The sequence below is a fragment of the Anopheles bellator genome, chromosome X (assembly GCF_943735745.2).
Source record: "Anopheles bellator chromosome X, idAnoBellAS_SP24_06.2, whole genome shotgun sequence".
In the NCBI taxonomy this organism is placed as follows: domain Eukaryota; kingdom Metazoa; phylum Arthropoda; class Insecta; order Diptera; family Culicidae; genus Anopheles; species Anopheles bellator.
The window spans coordinates 8,574,395-8,594,893 of record NC_071287.1 but is presented as its reverse complement, the minus strand read 5'-3'; the positions used below and the strand labels follow the sequence as shown (position 1 = coordinate 8,594,893).

Below are 20,499 nucleotides of genomic sequence, written 5' to 3'. Positions count from 1 at the left end.
GCGACTGGTGGTGGCGTGCTAAGGAAATCGCTTAATGGTAATCATTTTACCCCACACGTCAACAGCCACCTGTCGCCCCACCTTCCCAGGCAACCGACCCACCGCCGTCTCAAATTTGCTTATGACCCACTTCCGCGTGCAAAAGCACGCGAGCAGCGTAAAAGCGCGTGCGAATGAGACAGGAGACGGAACGGCGGGGGTTCAGCGTGTGGCTGTGGACTCCAGTCCCGCGATCCCGCGATCCCGCGATGTCCCTTCGGCAAACACTCACTGGAAAGAGTTGGCCAAGATTTTGGACAGCCAACAGCATTTGGCATTTTCTTCGTTAACACTGTACGGAGTGCCAGCTGAGTGTGTGTGTGAGAGAGAGAGAGAGAGACCCGCCCGCCCGCCCGCCACAACCCCACAACCGTGAGAGCCACAACACGCCACCAGGCACGTGTTATGTCATTCCTCTGCGGCCACACGATCGACGCACATGATGTTGGATGTGTGGCGCAACGAGAGCCCGGGGCCGCGAGAAGTAGGATAAGGTCGCCAAGGACGATCGCGCTTGACTTGGGGGAGGGTTGATGTCGCAATCGGGCTAGATCGGGCGCCATTTCGAGTCGAGTGAATCGCTACATCGCAATCCGCGACCTTCCAGACCAAATCGATGCTTTCCTGGAGAAGAGACCCATGCAACATTGGCATCGCAGACCCCAACAGACAACGAACCATGCGGACTACGGTCGGAGGATCACCACCACCGCTCCGTCCGACAGTGGCGCCTCGTGCACAAGAATTCCTTCATCTCCTCTCGACTTACACGCAAGAAGTTTTCCATCATTTCGCTGCGCAGCTGAATTCCAGCAGCCGGTCGCCTCCTGTGCGCTGAAGTGCAAAAGAACCGGACAACCGGACGATGACCGGATAGGTGTTGATCGTGGACTTCCGAGGCGGGACGACCCAGCCGTTGGTTGCTGACGCTGCTGCACCGCGACAGACACACTTCCCGGCAGACACTCTGCTCCGACCAAGAAAACCTCTCTCTGTCTGTGGCACCTACGTCACTAGATCGGAACGGGGTTCGACCGGCGCGCGCGTACCGCCACTTTTCGCACAGCAACGCCAAACACGTCAAAACACGATCGAGCGGGTCTGTGCACCAAGTGAGCCACCAGTGACAGCGTGCGCGCGCGCGCGGGATACAATTAAAACTGCACGTTGCTGCTGCTGCTGCTGCTGCCACTTGCCGTGTTGATACGCGCACGAAGCTGAGCCAGCAGGTCAGGTCAGCGAGCGTAAGGTGAGCTAGCGCGAGAGAGAGAGACCCACAGCCACGTGAAGGCTCTCTCTCTCGCGCTCGCGCGCGCTCTCACTCTCCCTCTCCTTCTCTTTCTCTTGCAACAGACGCCTCCGAGAAACCCCTTTCGCATTCGAGACTTCCGCATCTCCGGCCCGTTTCGAGTGTGGCGTGACACTCACAGACACGGGCCGGTGGCGCCCGCCGCCGCCGCCGCCACCGCCAGGACGCAACACGCACTCGGGCGATCGACGCACGAAAGGCCAGCAAGGTCACCTCGCCACCTGACTGGGCATTCGGCACGATCCGTTACCGCATCGTCGTGGCACTGACCTCACGGAGCGTGTGTGCCGAAATGGCGTGCCTGGGGGGCGGGGGCTGGCGGGATCACAGTGAATGTGGGCCACTCTGGCGGACAGGGTGGAGAGGTGCCGGGTCTGGCACTAATGTGTGGCGATATCGCATTGCCGTAGGCAATCCAGCGCCATCCACCGCGAGGCTACGACCGCGAAGCTGCGAAATCGCGCAGATCGGGTTGGGGCGGGTTGTTCCCGGGTGTGCGGTTACCTTCCCCCTCAAGCGCGACCCGTCGCAATTTTCTACTATTTTGCGCGATAGGTTGCGCGTTTTGGGCTGCGTCTCGTCTGTCGGCGCCACACCCCACACAACGAGGGGAGGTTCAATGATCGCGCAAGCATCGACGCCACAGCATCAGCCACAGCCCGCGATATGTCGTCATGGATGTCGCAGTAGGGAGAAGTGAGGACACAGAGCAGGCAGTACCGGGGCCCCCCTGCTGATCCAACAGCAGTCTCTCGGGTGGGGACGAAACACACCACAAGAAGACGCAATGTACGATGGGGCCGCCACCGTGAGTGTTTGCAAGATGTATGAGTACGTGACTCCTGCGTCTAGTGTGTGTGTGTGTGTGTGAGAGAGAGAGAAAGAATGCCTCGTCGGAGCCCTGGCAGTCGGTGTGTTGCAAAATATTATGAGATGAAAGTGGCTGACCGAAGAGACAACTATTCACGACCGGTTCCATGGACCGACTATTATATAAACCCCAAACCCCACCGTGTGGGGGGCAGGTGGGGGCTCTTCTGCAACACTGCCCTCCATATGCCCAGTGCTTCAACCGCTTTCTAAGCGGTTGTTGTTGCGAAGTGCGCGCTGATTGACGCCCCGACGTGGAATCGGGAGGAAGTGCTGCTCGAACGGGCCTTCGCGACCTTCACGGTGGACACGGTGGCATGGTGCAGATCAACCCGCCCCCCCACTACCACCCCAGCGCACCCGCGTTCGACTACTAAGCACGTTAACCAGCAGCAACCGGTTCATGACACGTGTCTCACAAGTTGCAGTTTATCTTTATCCCTGTAGGACACCACTTCGAACAGCTCGGCTGAGCGAGCATTGGATACGGTAGCCCAGCAGCAGCAGCAGCACTTGGTCTCCCTTTGCTCGGTTCCAGCATCATTGCAGGAAGTCCATCAATAGATACGGAAGCGGAAACAAAACTCGAACAAAAGCCCCCCCGCCCGGTGGAGGCCAGGGATACACGGGTGCCGCACGGTAAAGGGTTTTCTATAGACGATACCGAGCACGGTTGATGGATGCAAATCAACTCGACCCCTTCAAACGACAATGTAGGACTACGTTTTATATCATTAGATAGGTAATATATTCTGCTCTGATATGGAAAAATCTAATTTTCAAATGATAACGATGATTTCACAAGAAAGATATCGTATATATATACAAGCATTTGCAGTACGTTTCGTGATAGCTAACATGGTTGATATCGTGATTAAAAATAATCGTCCAATCTGTCTGGGTTTACTCGTTCAGTGAACGATAGTGTTCAGTTAGCTGGCATCTCTTTGAATTGTTGCTTGGGGTTGTGCCATAACCGCAGGATTCGCTCTTCGAGCTCACAACGGCTGCTTTCGCTGGCCGTGATCGCTCCAGCTTGCGGTTTTTCGGCCTCCATCCGCCCTATACCACTGGATTGTTTAGGCAAAATATCGCCCACATGCAAGACATCTTCTTGCGAAAACAATTTATACAAATTTTTTTTTCGGCCGATACATTGCCGATTCAAAACAAAGTTCAATTGGCTCGGCTGGTAGGTAGCAAGAAAACAAACAGCTTAGTTTTAAAACTAATAAACCAATTACTAACTGTTTCATTTGTATTTTGCGTTCCATTAATACGAGTGTTGTTGGAACATGATACGCTCAGTGAATTGTTTATCGGTTGGGTACATCGGATTACAAATAATAATTACTTGTTTCGAAATTCTTTCAATCACAATGGGTAAAAACTTTTCCTCGATCAACACATTGAAGAAATAAAGCAATGTTGTTGTTTTATATCCTACTTTACACCCACAATACTAATCAACCGTTGTACTACATCGACGGTTTTTGATGTTTTAAACTATGACTGTTAGCAGGTGCACTGTGCTGCAAATTGCATAATTGCGGGCGCACAAACCATGCGGGCGCTTGAAACACCGAAAACGGTTGATTTAGTATATCTGTTTGCCCGCGTAACCCATTAGTATGGTTCCCCCCATCGTTCCCCCTTGCACAACGGTCTTTGGGTTGCAGACTGAGATTGACCGCAGCTTTCTCAATCCCTACGTCAGCCTAAGCTACATAGGACAGTGCTCGACCTCTAATGTCCACTGCTGCTGTGCCGGACATAGAACAAATGGGAAGCAGTTGTCTTTGTTGATCGTGGTGTAATGGTATTATGAATTCCTTCCAAATCGTCCACACTGTGAACAAAGCATACTTTGTGATTATTTCGCCTTAAACTCGATCCACAACCAGTTTGGACTTTTTGGACCGTTTCGAAAATTGCAACAAACGAAGTCATTGGTGTGCTGTAGCAGGTTTAGCACAGAGTAGCACAGGTTTAGAAGAATAAATACACACATTTTGATTTGTAAATAAATTCCCGACATGTTTGACCATAAAATTACTCGGAATCCTCCCTGATAATTACCCAATTACTCGATCGCTTCGTGGAAGTTCTTGAAAGTTCTTGTGAAGTTCATGAAAAGAAAGAACACTCCACGGGCGATGGTTTGGATGAGAAAGATATTGATTTCCGGAATAGGTGAGTCCCGCAGCCATTCCGAACTGAGGAAGCGACATGAACAAACATGAGCCATTCCACGAATTGTGCATAAAAATAAATTAGGCGGCCAGTGACGACGGTGGGCCGGTGGTCCGATGCCACACAAGCATCGGAAAAAGACAAAGGACAAAGGGCAAAGGACAAAGACAGAGGGCAGTGTGGGCAATGTAAGATATTTTCTAAGTATTTGGCCAAAAGATTTTACTTGTTGGTAGTAGTAGCAGTTAGCAGTAGGACATGGTAGTGGTGTTGAAATTTGGAGAATGCGATCGTCGGTACATGGCTTAAGCCGCAGTTGAATCCAGCGGTTGAGTGTCAGCGGTTGCGCGTCAGCGGAAGCCCTCGCCATTTCTTTATCTCGTGGTCCTAGTCTTAGGCCTTAGGAAGGAATGCAAAAAACGTGCAAACCCATTACCGATCTCTAGACTCTAGAAGGATACACGCGGCTCGTAGAAATCGTAGAAACATTGGAAAAGCCTAACCGACCGCGTGCTTCCCCAAAGTCCGTCAATATTTCCGTAAGTGATCGTGCGTTCGTGCGTTCGAGTGTGTGGATCGCTTGGTCCTTTGTCCGTTGTCTGTTCGTAGCTTGGTGGAATTGTAGAGGGTTTCGAGAACTCTGGTGAACCGAACTCGTAGTGCAGGCAGCTGTGCAGTGTGCTGTCAAACGATTATTTCAACGTAATCGGTGAAGAATAATATTGAAACAACACGATTTATATCGACCATATTGAACGGGATCTGAACACGACCGACCTGAACTCTGCCGGGCGAAGCGGGCTCCAGCGCAACGTGATGCAGCATCAGCCCACCAACAACCCGCTCCGGTCGGTGAACGACGACGACGACGGCAGCAGCGGCGGCGGCGGCGGTGGTGGCGGCGGCGGCGGCGGCGGCGGCGGCGGCGGCGGCGAGGATCTGTCATTCTACCAGACCAAGACCCCAATCCAGCTAAGTCCTCGGCCATGCGGCCCTTCGTGTACGGACCACCAGCAAGGGGAGGCGTTGCAGTGGAATGACGGATTGCCGCCATGGTGCTACCCCATTTGGGTCGATCCTCATCTACCACCGTTTGCTACCATTATTGACCATGCTCGTCGAGACCAGATTCTAACGGCGGTGACTCTGATGTACCGGAATCTTCCGCAACCGCTTGCTGACCCTGATCACCAGCCCGGCTCAACGGAGTCGGGAAGCGGACCCGCCTCCTCCACGATCACGTCCAACGACAGTTCGTCCTCGCTAGGCAGCGGTGTGCTGCTTCCCAGCGGGCTAAGCACCACGACCAGCGGTACGATCAGGATGAACCCGTCGTGTACCAGGAACGTCGGAACCAAGCGTCCGAAGGTGCGGCGCTGCCTGGATTTCTCCCCCGACGCAATGAACGTCGCACAGGATCGGTCGAAATCGGTGACAAATCCAGCAAAACGATTCGCGCAAGGCCCACCGGACACCGGACGCGCAAGGCCCACCGGGCCCAATCAGACACCGTGCTCGTCGCGAACCGCAGAAACCGCGCACAAACACGGTAAAATTATGAAACATTCAACGACGACCAGCGATAAGCAGATCAGGAGCGCCGTGTCGCGATCCTCTGCCGATCCGAACCTGATTGGCGATTATTCAGTACCGTACATCCTGCCGTGGATGAACGGAAAGCACGAGGACTTGCGGTACATTTCCGGCGAAACGGTGGCCCTGTTGCTAAAGGGCGAGTTTCGACAGCAGGTAGCCAGCTACGAAATCATCGACTGCCGGTACCCGTACGAGTTCGAAGGTGGCCACATACGTGGTGCAAGAAATCTCTACACCCGACTGCAGCTACGCGAGGGGCTCGTCCTGATCAAACGCCATGCGGAGCAGCGACCGACGACAATCACAACGGCCACGCGGCGCAACATCCTCGTCTTCCACTGCGAGTACTCCATGGTCCGTGGTCCGTCACTGTTGCACTTTCTGCGCAACTACGATCGCAACCTGAACAAGGACCGATATCCTGCGCTCCACTACCCCGAGGTCTATCTGCTGCAGGGAGGTTACCAGCAGTTCTTCAAATCGTATCCCACGCTCTGCGATCCGATGGCCTACAGGCCCATGCGGGAAAAAGCTTACAACGACGAATTTCTTTACTACAAGGAAAAGTTCCGTAGGGAGAACATAACAACACAGGTTACGCGCTAAATAGTGTGCGCTTCTTACTGATTACCACTCTTCGTGGGGTTAATGGACATCCATTACCATCCTTTTAGCTTCGCGGAGTATTTTTTAAATTTAGCATCAACCGTGCTTAAGTTTTGAATTCCTGTCCCATTAAACGGCCCACCGGAAACGGATTGTTTTGCCGACAGAGGCATCAATGGAACAGCAATCTTTTGGCGTTATTGTGATCAGTGGTCTTGCTTCTGGTTTTTCATTTTGTTGTTCCAGTTTTTTACACATGTCTTTACGATTTCGATTATCCTACATAAAACACTTAAACTCAAACTTAAATTCGACGACACTCAAACTCAAACTTAAAACGACACTTAAATTCAAAACTTAAGCACGGTTGATGCTAAATTTAAAAAAAAATGTAACCCTCTTTTGCGCTCATGCTCGGAAGCAAAGGTATGTTTAGCAACACTCTAACAGCACGGTGTTAAAGAAATTTTGTATTTTTCTATTGCGTCTTTCTTCTTATTTTTTCCTAATTGGGGCGCTTTTCGCTTTAGTGTCATTTCTGTTGGTATGAATTTATATCTTTGGTTCAATATTTACCTTTCAGTTTTGGGTTTTTTCTATTTCATTCATTTTTTACATCGTATTACACTGTAAACACAATCGAACGCCCCCAGTCCAGCTTAGATAGGAGGCGGGAGGACAACCGCCGTACCATTTTATGATGAATTTATCTGGAGGAATAGAAAAAATGTTCGGAATTCTACCGTCAACACGAACTACGCACCTACGAACTACGAACTACTCGTTGGCATTGTAATTGACCTGCGATGCTAGGGACATTGTTGGAAATAAAAGAAAAATCCAACCGGATGAACTTTTCATTGTACGTTTGATATTATAATAAAACTCATTTGGATTGAACGAAAAATGTAAAAAATTAGTTATTAATTTATTAATTTTTAAAATTAAGTGCCGCTGGACGGCACACAGAGGTCCCCGCAGAAAGAGTGTCCGCTTCGTCCAAGCACCAACAAAAATGAGGGTAGACGTGCCTTGACCAGGCTCTGATCTGGCTCTCCGTTACCTTTCCGCTAGGTGCTTCTCGCGATTCTAAGCGCCCCGATCTTTCGGATGGATGGCCAACGAAACCTTTCGAAGACTAATGCGCGTATTGCCTAAACCATTTACATTTTGTTTAAAACCCGTGCCAACGAACGAGCGTGCAGTAGCCGCATGCTGTGCGGGGGACCGTAAGCATAAGCATGTAAGCGGCTACAGATATGCAATTCGCGATACTCATTCGCGTTGTAGTTCAATCCGTCAAATCATATTCATTCCGTTGAGTTTGAATTTAAGTTATGCTGTTGCTGTTGTTGCATTGCGGCAAAATACCAAACCAAAGACATCACTGCATAAAAACGAGGATATACTTTTGTTTGTTTTTCTATTTTTTTTATTTTAATCGAGTTTCTTTCTGTTTATGTCAATTTAAATTCAAGTTTACTTGTAGAAAAAAACACGATCGTTTGTTTTGCTGATTTTGTTGCATGCGTTATGCATGTGTGTGTTTGTGAGTTTTGTTTAACCAGCCAACCTTTTGGAAACGCAGCACGCACAATTACAGTCCCATTGCAGCATTGTTTAGCATCCGTTTCGGGGAGCCTCCGTTCGTGCCGAAACCAAAACACGGTATGATTGTGTACAAAGTGTCCTGCTGCCGTTTGTTTGCTCTAGTAACGATGCACAGTTTCTGTTCAGTTTGTTGTACCGTTCTCGCTATCATACCTCGCCCTACGGTTGCCTATAATTTTGCCTGCGCCATCGTCCATTTTGAGTTGCTTTGCTTGATTCAATGCTCGCTTGTAGTTTTGCAACTTCGATTCTTCTGATCATTCATTCGATGTGCAGGCTCGTCAGTTACAGTTACTCGCCAGCAACTCGCTTCCAGATGACAGATTTTGGTCTGTGCTGTGCGACATGCTATTTGTTGTTTACTTTTATTCCCTTTTTTGAACGGATATAGTACACCAACTTCGCATACAACTTTTGCCCGTCTTCCCACACCTCAACGCCAAAGGAAGTGAGGGATGTTGACCGATCTTCTACAACATCGCCTCGACTACTGTTTCGCTATTGCAGTAAAGTTACATTTTTCCCTCAAGGATGTCCGTTGGTTGGCTTCAAGCTGTTTTCTCTCTCTCTCTCTCTCTCTCTCTCTCTCTCTCTCTCTCTCTCTCTCTTTCTCTCTATAATATTACAGTGACCGTTTTGGTACCGAATTAACAATGCGATTCGCCAATGAACACGGAACTCGGAGCATCGATATATACGAAATTTGAACAAAGCGGAAGCCGAAACATAAGGCGGTTAGCATGAAAAAAGGTGCAACATGCTCGGCTCGAGAGATTTGCCCAGGGTTCCTTTGGCTCTGCTTAGTGACCGCCGCTATGTGTTTTGTTTAAAAACCTAGTGACGAACGAACACGTTCTCATGTGCAACATGTTCTCACCTAACAGCCCTCGTGTCTGTGTTACAGGCCTACCGCACAGAAAAGGTTGTCCTTTATCCGTTCTGTGATTGTGGCAAGGAAGAATACAGGCATTACAGCGAATAAAAAGACCCCAGCGACCTCTGGAATCGGATCTGCCTCAAACACACGACCTGTGGGCGCTGATCACTAGGTGTATGCACAGGTTACACTGAGCATTGCTCGAAGACAAAGGCTTCAAACGGCTGGACGACCGAAGGCCAGAATAACCGTAATGGCCTTTCTATTCGCGAAGTCCTTGCTCGTCTATTGATAAGGGCGGAACATCGCTAACAGCGTAAACCGAAAACTGTATGAAGGAATGGTAAGAGAAACGTAAAAGAAACTATGTTTAAAATAGGGTTTAGCTAAGCTAGCGGAAACTGCCACTGCCTGTGTCCCCCAACAATCGTGTGAGATAGATAGTGAGGTGTTATCAATTTAAGATATATGTTTATATATGTAAGATTGATATTTATTCTGACTTCCACTTATTCTCACTCGCTATATCGATCATTACCATATTAGTAGCAGCATTTCGCGCAACTCTTATGTTTTTCATTCATGTGTATTTGTTGCTATTATACTGGTTTCCTGTTTTTGTGTATGAAGGGAGTGAAAAAAGGAAAGGCAGGATGGGGGCAGGAGAGGGAGAGATTTGTATCCAATCGCTCTTTGCATTACAGGGACAGCATATGCATGCGTTATTTTAAATTGTTTCTCAAATGGTCTTCTGTGTAGCGGCACTTTATTAGAAATTGGGGTAGGAGTACCAATAGTGTTTTCCTTGAAGTGCGTCACTAACCAATTAACCTATCTGTTTAAGATTTTTTTTAAATTTTGTTGTCAGCATAGTATAGCAGCTACACCTCTATACATATTTATCTGTTGGCTAGCTTAAAACAAACGCATAACTCCGAGCATCCTCTTGCTGGCATCCTTACTTCCATTAACGCTCCGCTTAATTCATCACTTCTTTCCTCCAGCGGCTCTACTAGTGTTGGTGTGCAGGGTTGACGTCTGTCTAAGTTTGTTTTAGTTAATGCCGTCTAAGTTTATTTCAAGTGTACCACCATATTCAAAGTAAACACTGCGTAGTGTTCTGTTTCCGTCAAATATCATGCTCCATTGTATGACCGAATAGGTTTGTTTCACGGGAGCAAGGAAATGAAAGCAAAAAACAAATTGATAAGTGCTAGTGAGGTTTGAGGGTGCTGTGCAACGAACACGCAGAAAATAATGTAATGCAGAAAATAATTGAATATGATGCAGAAAATTATTGAAGATGATTAGAAATGACTGATGAGACTTATCAAGGAGATGATCAAGACGATGATGCAGATGACAAAAATAACGGTAATGACGACGACGGCTGTAACGACGGCTATGATGATAATGATGAAGGTAAAGATAATGATCGCGATGACAACATACCGCATACACGAAGAGCATTAAACCTAAGCAAAATCGTGACGATAAAAAAAATAGAGGAAACTCTAGCGGTACTAGAACGACAAGAACAGTTCGACAAGAACGCAATTTCATTGATTTGATTTTGAACATGATTTAATTGATTTTGAAATGTCAATAAATACGTTGCAAGTAAACAGTGAAACTTTAGTAAATCAAATTAACCCTAGACCAACTCTATTTCCGTAATTACGTTGTGATTGCGAGGAAGGCGCAAATTTAATTCATGTATATGAAAAAAAAACTAATTTATTAGTTCTTTTTTGATAATTATAAAAAACACTTCTTCACTAACGCCGTTTTCAAATGGGTGTTGTCTGTATAGTTATGCGGCGGTATAACAGAGAAAAGAGAAGACAAAACGTAGTAAATGACGAAGAACGAAGAGTAAATGAAGAAGAACGAAGAGAAAATGAAGAAGCTAATAATAAATCGTGCATACCGAATTTTTGCTGCTCGTTTTGACGCAGCTGAATTTGATCTTGATGATGGGTTGATTTTGGAGGAGGAATGGGAAGTTTCTGGAAGAGAGGATAATGTCTGACGTGTACTGAGTATGCCAGAAACAGTAGCATGTTTCTTTTTAAGCAGCACGAGATGTGAGTTTCATGTCAAAGGCTTTAACCGAATCGTGAGCAGTATTCTGTTGTGAGATTATTGCTATGGTTGTTAAAGTGGACGATGGTGTTTCGGTAGCGGTGGTGAAGATAGCCGTCATCAATATCGATGTTGTTGCTACTGTTGATTCTCCCTGACAGTAATGTTGGCTGATAACGAAATGATCGTCATGATAAATGTTATAATAATAATAACAGTACAAACTGTCGCTATAGCAGTTATAGTGGTATGAAAAAGAATTTTGATCATTGTTGTTGAAGTCTCCGCTATGCTTCCATTCAGTGCTACTGTACGTTAGTTGATGTTCTTTAGGGAGTCTGGCTTCCTTGTTGTTATTGTTGCTGCTACTGCTGCTGTCACGTTGTTGGCTGATTTTTATACATGGTGGCTGTTCTTGTTCACTGCTGCTGCTGCTGCTCTTGTTGCTCTGGATACAGTTACTGTTTTTGTTCTGGTTGTATTTCTTGATGCTACGGCTGCTGCTGTTGGCTTTTTGTAAGGTTGCAACTGGAACGCATCACATAGCATACTTTCTGGTCCACTCCCGAGCGAGTTCGTTATATTTTTCCCGATCCGTCTTGTATATTCTGGCAATCTCTGGCACCAACGGATCGTCAGGATTCGGATCGCATAGCAGAGAGCAGATCGAGAGCAAAACTACAATGGAGGAGCAATGTTAAATCTCACAATCATTTTAGAAGTTAAAGGTAAGTTAAGCACCGACTACAAAACAAAGCACCGACTATAAAAACAAACCTTTTGAAATTGTTAGCGCGGGTGACCATTGAGATCTTAGAATATCGAGGCAAATCGACCCATTGCTGTTGATGTTTGGGTGATAGATGCGTGTTGTAAAAGCCACTTTTGGTGGTTTGAACGGATAGTCTGTTGGGAAATGTATAGTCAGAAAGAACACTCCGCCCTGGTACGGACTGTCTGGCTGTAATATTTAAAAAAAAAGAGGAAAGAAAATTATGTAGCGTAAAATAGTGAGGTGGATCAATGTGAAAAAAGACAAACGGGAAACATGTAAAGTAATAATAAAAGTTTATTACTTTTATTTATTCCCGCTTGCATTCGAAAGTATTTCTGGGGCGCAACACGAAGTGCAAATCGGACCATAAAAACGTCAGATCGTTTACGCTTCGTGTGGCAGGTTTAAAATATAAAACCGAAATGTTAAACGGGTTTACATTCGTGCTTTTGGTACGAGAAAACAGAAATCGGAGAGAAATAAATTGATTTCTGAATATTTTTTTCTGTTTTTTAGATTTTGTTGCTATACCAGCAAAAACGATCTTACATTATCCTATGTTTGTAAATAAAGCGTTTGCTAACGGTTTTTACGTGTCCGCTGAGGCATAAACGTTTTGACATAAGCGCATACAGTTTCGCATTTATCTGAAATGTCAGATCGTTTATTTTCGCTTTATGTGGCCGACCAGCTTCAGTTGAAATTAACTACTTTCTAGGTTTGCTTATATAATTTCATCCAACAGTCTACTCTTCGTGATAGCATCAACGAAGATTTCCGATCAGTGATGAATAATTTTTCCTCACAAAAGCTGTTAATTTATGTTCGTTCTTTATTAATGTTGTATGCAGATATGGTCGATTGACGAGGTAACTGAAACCACCAGAGAGAGAAATGCAAAGCAATATCCGACCATTCTTTACTCAATTCAAAATTCCCAAAAACATCATAGCAAGAGTAGCCTGTAAGACGGCGCTGAAAAAATTAGACTAATTCGGTCCAAACGAATAAGAATCGTTTTCGGGTCCATGACCTCTACCCACACTATGCCGCTCGATGTGATGGCGGGTATTATGTCGATAAAGCTTCGTTTAGAACACAAACAGAAACTCTTCACCTCATACGCCCCACCGTTGCAAACACTTTGTTGATCGATAACCTCAAGGCCTAGGAGCAAGCACGATCCAAATCCATAATTTTTAACCTGAACCGCGACTTTGTACCTTTTCAGGCTCATCCTAGAACACCTCAAGCAATAAATTGTGCCACCTACAGTTTTTACTATTTTTAAGGTGTCCTACAGTTCTTTACTACTTTTAAAGATAGACTCCTCTTTGGCAGAGGAAATTCAGACTATTCCTGTCTGTGATATCTGGACATTTTTATGCAAAAGTGGGATGAGATCACCACTGAAAAATCCTAATACACTGACGGGTCTCTAATAAAAGGCTTCACAGACATTGGAGTGCTTAACGCAATAACCAAAACCTTTTTCAATTTGAAGCAGCCATGTACTGTATACAACGCTGAACTGGCAGTAGTATTCTACGCGCTTTAGCACCAGCACCAGCAGTAGTACAGAAAAGCCGGATAGCCTAGTGAATGGCACTGCGGTCGGTGGGATCGATACAGAGCTCGGACTGCTTCATTCGTAGAATGTTAGAAGTTCTGAGCTCTTTATTTGACAAGGCGTAAATAACTTCGCATGGGCTAATTATGAACGTAATTATGTACGAAATTATGTTCTAGAAGATGCAAAATGATAGCTCCTAGATTTTGATAAATCGATCGATCATAAGCGATTGATATGCATTTTGCAGTTTTATACATATACTATAAATAATACTGATATATATTGCTTTACTGTTTGATACCGCTTGAGTTAAAAAAAATTATTTACTATAAATCCCAAGCGATTGATTTCTTATCGAGTACGATATTGGTTTCTTATCTTGTTATACACACACAGGCACATTCAACCGGATCAAAGGTATTGCCTTTTTGACAACGGTTTGGGAATTTTCCTCACAACCATTAGCAACACTCAACCACGAATGTTCAACGTTCATGTTCAACATAACAGACCGAGGCTCGAGAACATCACCTGTGAGGATTGTTACTTACCGGGCCCATAATGGTTGCCTGCCAGTGAAACACTAAAAATATAAAAAAAGTCGTATACAACTAAATCAACAAAAAATGTGCTTTTAGGTGTCTTCGATGATAATAATCTTAGCAATAAGATCATGATCGTCATCAAGACACCTAAAGGAAGTTTGTAATAAACTTCCCGAGCTTTTCGAAGGTCTGCAAAATGTTATACTTACAATCGTCCCCGACAGGACCAGCTGAGCATTGTGCCGGTGGATCTCTCCCCAAGTCTTGTAGTTCCTTCAGATATTTCATTTACCATTTATCAGCAACATTAGTGAATAGCGTTTGAGAAGAGACATAAAGAATTATTCAATAATTGTTTCGCTTTTCTGGATCTGCACGGCAAATGAAGTAGAAGGAGAGACTATGCCAAAAGGTAGATTATCCTGGGTTTATTCTATTGGATTATCAAGATTATTACATAGGGTTTTGCATGTGTGCCAAATTGGAACTTTAAACACCCCACATAATATCGAAAAATGCAGTTTAAATTAAGATCCCGCGTAGTCCAATAGTTTTTGCATTTGTATTCGTCTTGTTTAGCAATTTGTATTATCTGTTCAACTTAGGAAGCTAATTCATCCATAACATACATTTCGCAATACATGACTTCAATAATATGTGTTTGCGTTTTCTATCTACAGAATGACACGTTCAAGTTTTAAAAACGTTGTAGCAAATTCATTATTGCATGACATAGCAGTAACTCATATAATGATTTAACGGGGAAAAATGTTTGTAAGCAATATTAAGAGTAATGGTAGCTCAATGGTAATGGTAAACAAGGTAGTTTTTTCTTTTCCTTCCAAGATTGATGTCTTATTTCATTTTATACAATATAGCTGTCATATAAACATAAACTTGTGCCCACACTGACAAACATCAATGTTCTATAAGCTTTTGTTTTATTTTTGCATCATTGATTCAATTGGAATGTTGGCCCTTCCAGCAAAAAAAACAAAGGCCAAACCAAAGGGGACATCAGCATTCGGCCTGTAGTTCTAAGAATGGTGCCACGATACACGACAATAACGATAACGTGTCAATACTTTTTTTTAAATCCAAGAATAATTCAATCAAAGTCCAAGGATCCAAGGATCCTCTATCTTTCCTCGACCTTTCGAAATGTAATTCGAAATGTAATAAGAAAAAAAATCTCATTCGAACATTATTTTTACGGATTTCATAGGAATTAATAAGCAGTTATTTTCCACTGAGAAATAACGAAAATTTCCTCAATTTCTGATTTCTTCGAAATGAAGAATTGAAAAGCAAAGGTATCATGAAAAGAAGAATTGAAAAGCAAAGGTAACCATTTGAACAATCAGATCCAACGCTTCAATTTCTGGCCAATCTTAGGTGGCTAATACAGTTAAAATAAGTAAAATACATCAACAAAAGCCTAAAAGAGGTACATACCTTATTAATTCTCTTTAATGCCATTTCTGGTGCTTTTCTCTTACTTCCACTTCTCTAATGCAGCAAACACTATCGCCACTGTTTGGTATGATCGTTGTGCTCTTCGCGGTAGACGACGCAACAAATCTATCGATGAGCAGATGTTGATTGGCGTGAAAAGCACAGACGACTTACAATTTTGTTACTGCGTTGCGTTGATTGATGGAAAGCTGGACGCGGCTGTGTTGCTTTGCCTGTTGCTGTAGTAACAAGCGATTTTATGGGGTTTATCACAGCGTTCTCACGAAAGACAACATTAAAGGAGTTTTAAATGTCTCACCTCGTCTAGGGCAGCCACACAAGCCGGATGGTAGCCGACTGTGCTACGCTTGCACGTCTCTCACTTTTCACAATTGCCGTGGGGTATTCTACTACGGGTTTTAAGAAAGCTGCTCTACTTCGGATAATTTTCTCTTTCGCCCTTATACGTTATTCACTGAGATTTTGCAGAAAATTCGCCTAACTTCTCGTCGTGGCCGCAACCACTGTCTGCTCAGCCGTGTGACACTGTCATACGAATATTACATTGGTGATAATGTTTTTGTTGTTTTGGGTTATTGTTGGTTCCGTTGGTATCAATACCCTCCGAGGATTGCCAGGATCATCGTCGAATGGGATCGTGATAATTTTGCAGTGTGTCGCGCCCGTTAAATTGTTGTTTCGCCGATTGATAAATACAGAATGTGTTTAAAAGGGAGAGAAATAGACAAAATATTATTTATAACGATTTTTTTGTTAATATAGCTCAAATGAATTATGTAATAAGTTATTGGAAGGTGCATTCGAAAAATGCTACCCCTGACACAGGAACGGTTAGCTGGTTTACTTTTTCCATTTCAAATTAATACAGAACAAAAATGATTGGTCGCAGTGCAGTCACGTCAACTGTTCAATTTTTTATACCTATACACTATTCTAGAGTGACAAATTCGATTGAAAAAATATGGAATAAAACGTCAAGCATACGGGCTATCTTCATAAAATAACTATGAAGTTAATAGCACATTTGCAAGTAAATTGAAACTGAAACAAACTCAACAGGAGGTTCTCAAACGAACAAAAATATAACTTGTCTAATTGTACACATGAAATGGGAAACATCTGCAAATTTCCTATATCAAAAAGTGTATAGTGTCTGTAAAGTGCTTTAAGCGCCTTAACATGTGCTTGCCACAGTCGGTAACACATAACATGTAAAAGTGTCAAACAAAAATGATTTCCATTTATACACAGAAAGAGAAGATATTGAAAAATACTTAGAATTACGTTCCTGCGCTCGACCTGCACTTATTTAGTTAATACAGAAAACGATTCGCCTACGAGAAGATAGCACGAACACGCATTCAACAACCAATCGGAGGTTCGCAGAAGTATTCGACATTACTGAAACTATTTCTGGGAATGATACGCAATGAAAAGAAGTCCAAAATTAGTGATGGGTTTCTGTGAATAACTAGCTAACTTTCTCATCTTGTAGGTGTCGTTAATTGATTCTTCACTTCCGTATCGCTCTTCCGTATTGCGTATGCACAAACATGGCCTTTGTTTCGCTGTGACAACGCTACAGGCGATTTCTCTCTACAGCGAAACACACTAGGGGAAAACACAGTAGTTTATTTTCCCATCTTATTGAAAAAATAACTTTTGTTACGTTTTAACGCCATTAATTCAACGTGTGGGGTAAGGTCGACGAGCAGACAACAAGAAAAAAAAAGGTCAGAAAGGAGAAATGGAAGGAACTTCAAGAGAATTACAACAAAAAACTACACTTATTCTGGCTTAATTTATCGTTTTTAACCACAGTAGGGGTAGATCTGCATCTGCATGGTAAAATTGAAATTTTTACCAATGTCAAATGAAAGGAATACGCCTGTAGCCATGAAACGAAATGAGAGTTGAAAACCATGGCCGGGGTTTTCGTGCCAACATTGCGCTGCTGCTGATGTGCACTTTTCGTGGCGAATCTAAAAATGCTTTTGCTATTCCGCAAAACGCTGATGACCACAACTTACGCTTGAACAGCCAATAGCTATTGCGTTGCGTATGCACAACCGCTTAAAAAACTTTATTACCGGGCACGACACTGCTTTTTAGAACCTGCGGTAACGTTACAAATGAGATTACCAAGATGGCTACGTTTGCCCTCACCCAACGACGATGACTCGCTCGATAGGAAAGACAGCAGCATCTTGAATCGCACACTCGAGCGCACTCAAAATGGCACCAATACTTTTGCATAATTTCACAAATGCCAACACAGTGCTGCAAACTGCTCGAATTCATGAGGCCTCACAGAAGACGTCATTTGACGTCGAGCCTGCGTTTACGCTGTACACTTAAGATTCAGTTTGACAAAACAGTCGATGTCACGCACACACCTTAACTCGTGAACCAGAGCATAAATCCCAACTTCCAACAATCAATTTCAGCACGCTAAGCAGTGAAAATTTTTTGCAAATGTTGCTTTCAAAAAAACTACCAGCCAAATGATACCATCTACGATAGCCAAATTGTGCTTTGACACCCTTTGTCGTTTTGTGAACATATCACAAAAGTACACCCTTTGTACACCCTTAGAATAGAGTACAACCACACAACCAACGACTTAACATTACAGATTGAAGCGTTTGTGTGCTACGGAACATATAAAAAATGTGCATATCGGTACATGATTGCGATTAAAAATTTGGACACAAAAACGGCCCACTGGAAAACTCATGATCCAATACAATAGCTTTTACGTTTTTCGACCAAAGTAACACAGCGCTTATTGCTTCTGACGTCTGACTGACAGATTTCTACTACCACACACGAAAACGATGAAAAATTAACCCTGCTATGCATTACCGTATAGTAATTATGGCTACAATAAATGTTGACTGCTTTTACTTTTCGAAATCGCTGCAGTGAAATAGCTTCAGCTTGGCGCATTAACGTTGATAGATAAGCAATTAAGTATGATATGATACACTTAATAAAACAATCAGCACATGTTCAGAGTTTTCTCCTTTTTTCTCACGTGATTTTAACAATATCGTATCAAGAAATTATTTTTTTGCTCGGTAGGCCTTGTGTCTAAGGTCTTTGAGAGCTAACTTAACAAAAAGAAAGATGCCTTCCTTTTACGGTACTGGTGGTGGTGGTGGTTACGACAACCAACTACTACCGGATCAACGTATGTAATACTCGACGTTGGTGAAGATAAAGCTGATGGTGGCTAAAGTTACACACCACTGCGACACAAAAAAAATGAAACGCATCGTGATATTTCACACGCTAGCCTTACAAAAAAGGATATCGATCGATTGCGCTCGAATGCTATATGCTTCGGGCAGCATAAAGGACGAACATAGCAGTTGATGGTCTAGACATTGTATTACCTTTTAAGTCCATATTTTCGTGGAATAGACGGAGGCTTATTTGCACGAAATATTCTGCACTCTGGGCTGGAGGATTATGTTTAATGTTGGATAACCCGTGCCGGCACACGGTGCATCTAAGTAACGTACAAGCCTTTTTTGCGACGAAGTTAATCACTTATGTCATAACGCCACCCTTTTCGAAACTCGATCAGGAAATTGTGGTGGTTCTAAACAGTGTATGGATGCTCTTCTTGATCTATGCACACACTTGGGCAAATAGCACGTTTTCAGCGCAACAATGAGGGAAGCGATACTCGTGAAAGAGATAGAAGTACTATCCTTGTTCACGGCGACACCGAACGTACCTGCAACTGTTTAGGCTGAAAATATGACAAACAGTAGAGGACTACGCAGCTCAAAGAGCGACTCGCAAAAGAGTACTCGCGTCCGGAAACCCACTTTGGTGAATGCAGTTTGTCACTACACATATACTTCACACCAGTATGACGACCACTATGGACTTGCGGGAAAGTTGTGTAATTGCATTGGTGTGGAAGTACGTGCCGTTCTTTTAGGTAGAGGAAATTTTTCGGGGTTTGAACGTAGTGACTGTTCGTGCAATATGTAGGCAGCAGCACACATTTTTTACAGAGCACTAACACTCGCACGCACTCACATGGCGAAGAGCCACTGGGCACTTGAAGTAGAGGAAAATGTTGAACTATACGAAAATCGTACCATGACCCGTAACTAAGGGGCACTTTTCTTCGCTCCTTTTATCGTTCTTTTTTTATCTCGTTTACAACGAAAAACCAGCCACAGGCTATGGAGGCCATTGCACAGTAGTGCCGTGCGCCGGAAAAGGGTTGACGAAATGCAGAAATGATATATAAGACTAGAAAGAAACTGTAATTCAATTTGCAATACCTTCCAACAAAGACCTTCTTCTGACAAGCGACGATCACCAACTATGCGGGACGTTGCACAGGGTTGCCACACGCTCGGCAAATTCGTGGTTGACTAGCACACCACTACATTGACGAAATTTTACTGCAACTTAGCATCAATTGCCACGAGTGACGGGTGTCTTTTGCTGGGCACCGCTTTGCTAACGATGTACGATGCAGGTTTCATATGGCTTCAAAAAGACATCCTGTTACACACAGTGGAGCAGCACAGCATGGAATTGAAACTGTACAGCAACGCCGTACGCCATGTATAATAACGTTCGAAAAAGTGTTGACGTTTCGACGGCGTTCGGTTCGTTATGAACAACATGCTCTAAGAACAGACACACCGCCCCATTGAACGATATCGACATGGTACTCGAATTATGAATTTAAAAAAGAACTATATTCTTGGATTAAAATTTAAATCACTGCATTTCATATGTTTAGAATAAAGTGCGTTAGTACTTCTTCCGATGGAGACGGACAAAAACACCAGCAGCGATAAAGTTTGTTGTCGTTGTTGTTACTACCCTGTACTGTTCCCACAACACATGATGGTCGGCCAATCTTTAGCAGCGAGAGGCGAAAGGGCCGAAAGGCCTAAAGACTCTTTA

General features: G+C 44.1%; 2 protein-coding genes across 7 annotated transcripts; one reads left to right on the top strand and one right to left on the bottom strand.

The window, feature by feature from the left end:
* The first annotated feature begins 5,560 nt into the window (after window positions 1-5,560).
* LOC131213471 (M-phase inducer phosphatase-like) lies at window positions 5,561-6,613 on the top strand. The gene has a single exon (XM_058207513.1). It carries the CDS (start codon window positions 5,561-5,563, stop codon window positions 6,611-6,613), a length of 1,053 nt encoding a protein of 350 aa, XP_058063496.1.
* A 1,426-nt stretch (window positions 6,614-8,039) lies between these two features.
* LOC131213835 (ubiquitin-conjugating enzyme E2-17 kDa) lies at window positions 8,040-19,903 on the bottom strand. Of its 6 annotated transcripts, none has more exons than XM_058207999.1 (7): window positions 19,863-19,903; window positions 15,854-16,080; window positions 15,535-15,773; window positions 14,289-14,352; window positions 14,086-14,117; window positions 11,964-12,147; window positions 8,040-11,864 (listed from the first exon to the last, which is right to left on the bottom strand). In XM_058207999.1, the coding sequence occupies exons 3-7, from the start codon at window positions 15,556-15,558 to the stop codon at window positions 11,725-11,727; spliced, it is 444 nt and encodes a 147-aa protein (XP_058063982.1). In that variant the 5' UTR covers window positions 15,559-15,773; window positions 15,854-16,080; window positions 19,863-19,903; the 3' UTR covers window positions 8,040-11,724. The 6 variants fall into 6 exon arrangements, with proteins under 6 accessions (XP_058063982.1, XP_058063983.1, XP_058063986.1 ...); XM_058208000.1 differs by having other exon boundaries at window positions 15,854-16,156; window positions 19,863-19,878; XM_058208003.1 differs by lacking the exon at window positions 19,863-19,903 and adding an exon at window positions 19,301-19,378.
* Between the last annotated feature and the right edge of the window lie 596 nt (window positions 19,904-20,499).

Coding starts and splice junctions, on each gene's coding strand:
- LOC131213471 (XM_058207513.1), top strand. CDS start 5,561: ATGTACCGGAATCTTCCGCAACCGCTTGCTGACCCTGATCACCAGCCC.
- LOC131213835 (XM_058207999.1), bottom strand. CDS start 15,558: ATGGCATTAAAGAGAATTAATAAG. Junction 14,353..15,534: donor CATTAAAGAGAATTAATAAG/GTATGTACCTCT, acceptor AAATATCTGAAG/GAACTACAAGACTTGGGGAG. Junction 12,148..14,085: donor AGGCAACCATTATGGGCCCG/GTAAGTAACAAT, acceptor TAAATATTACAG/CCAGACAGTCCGTACCAGGG.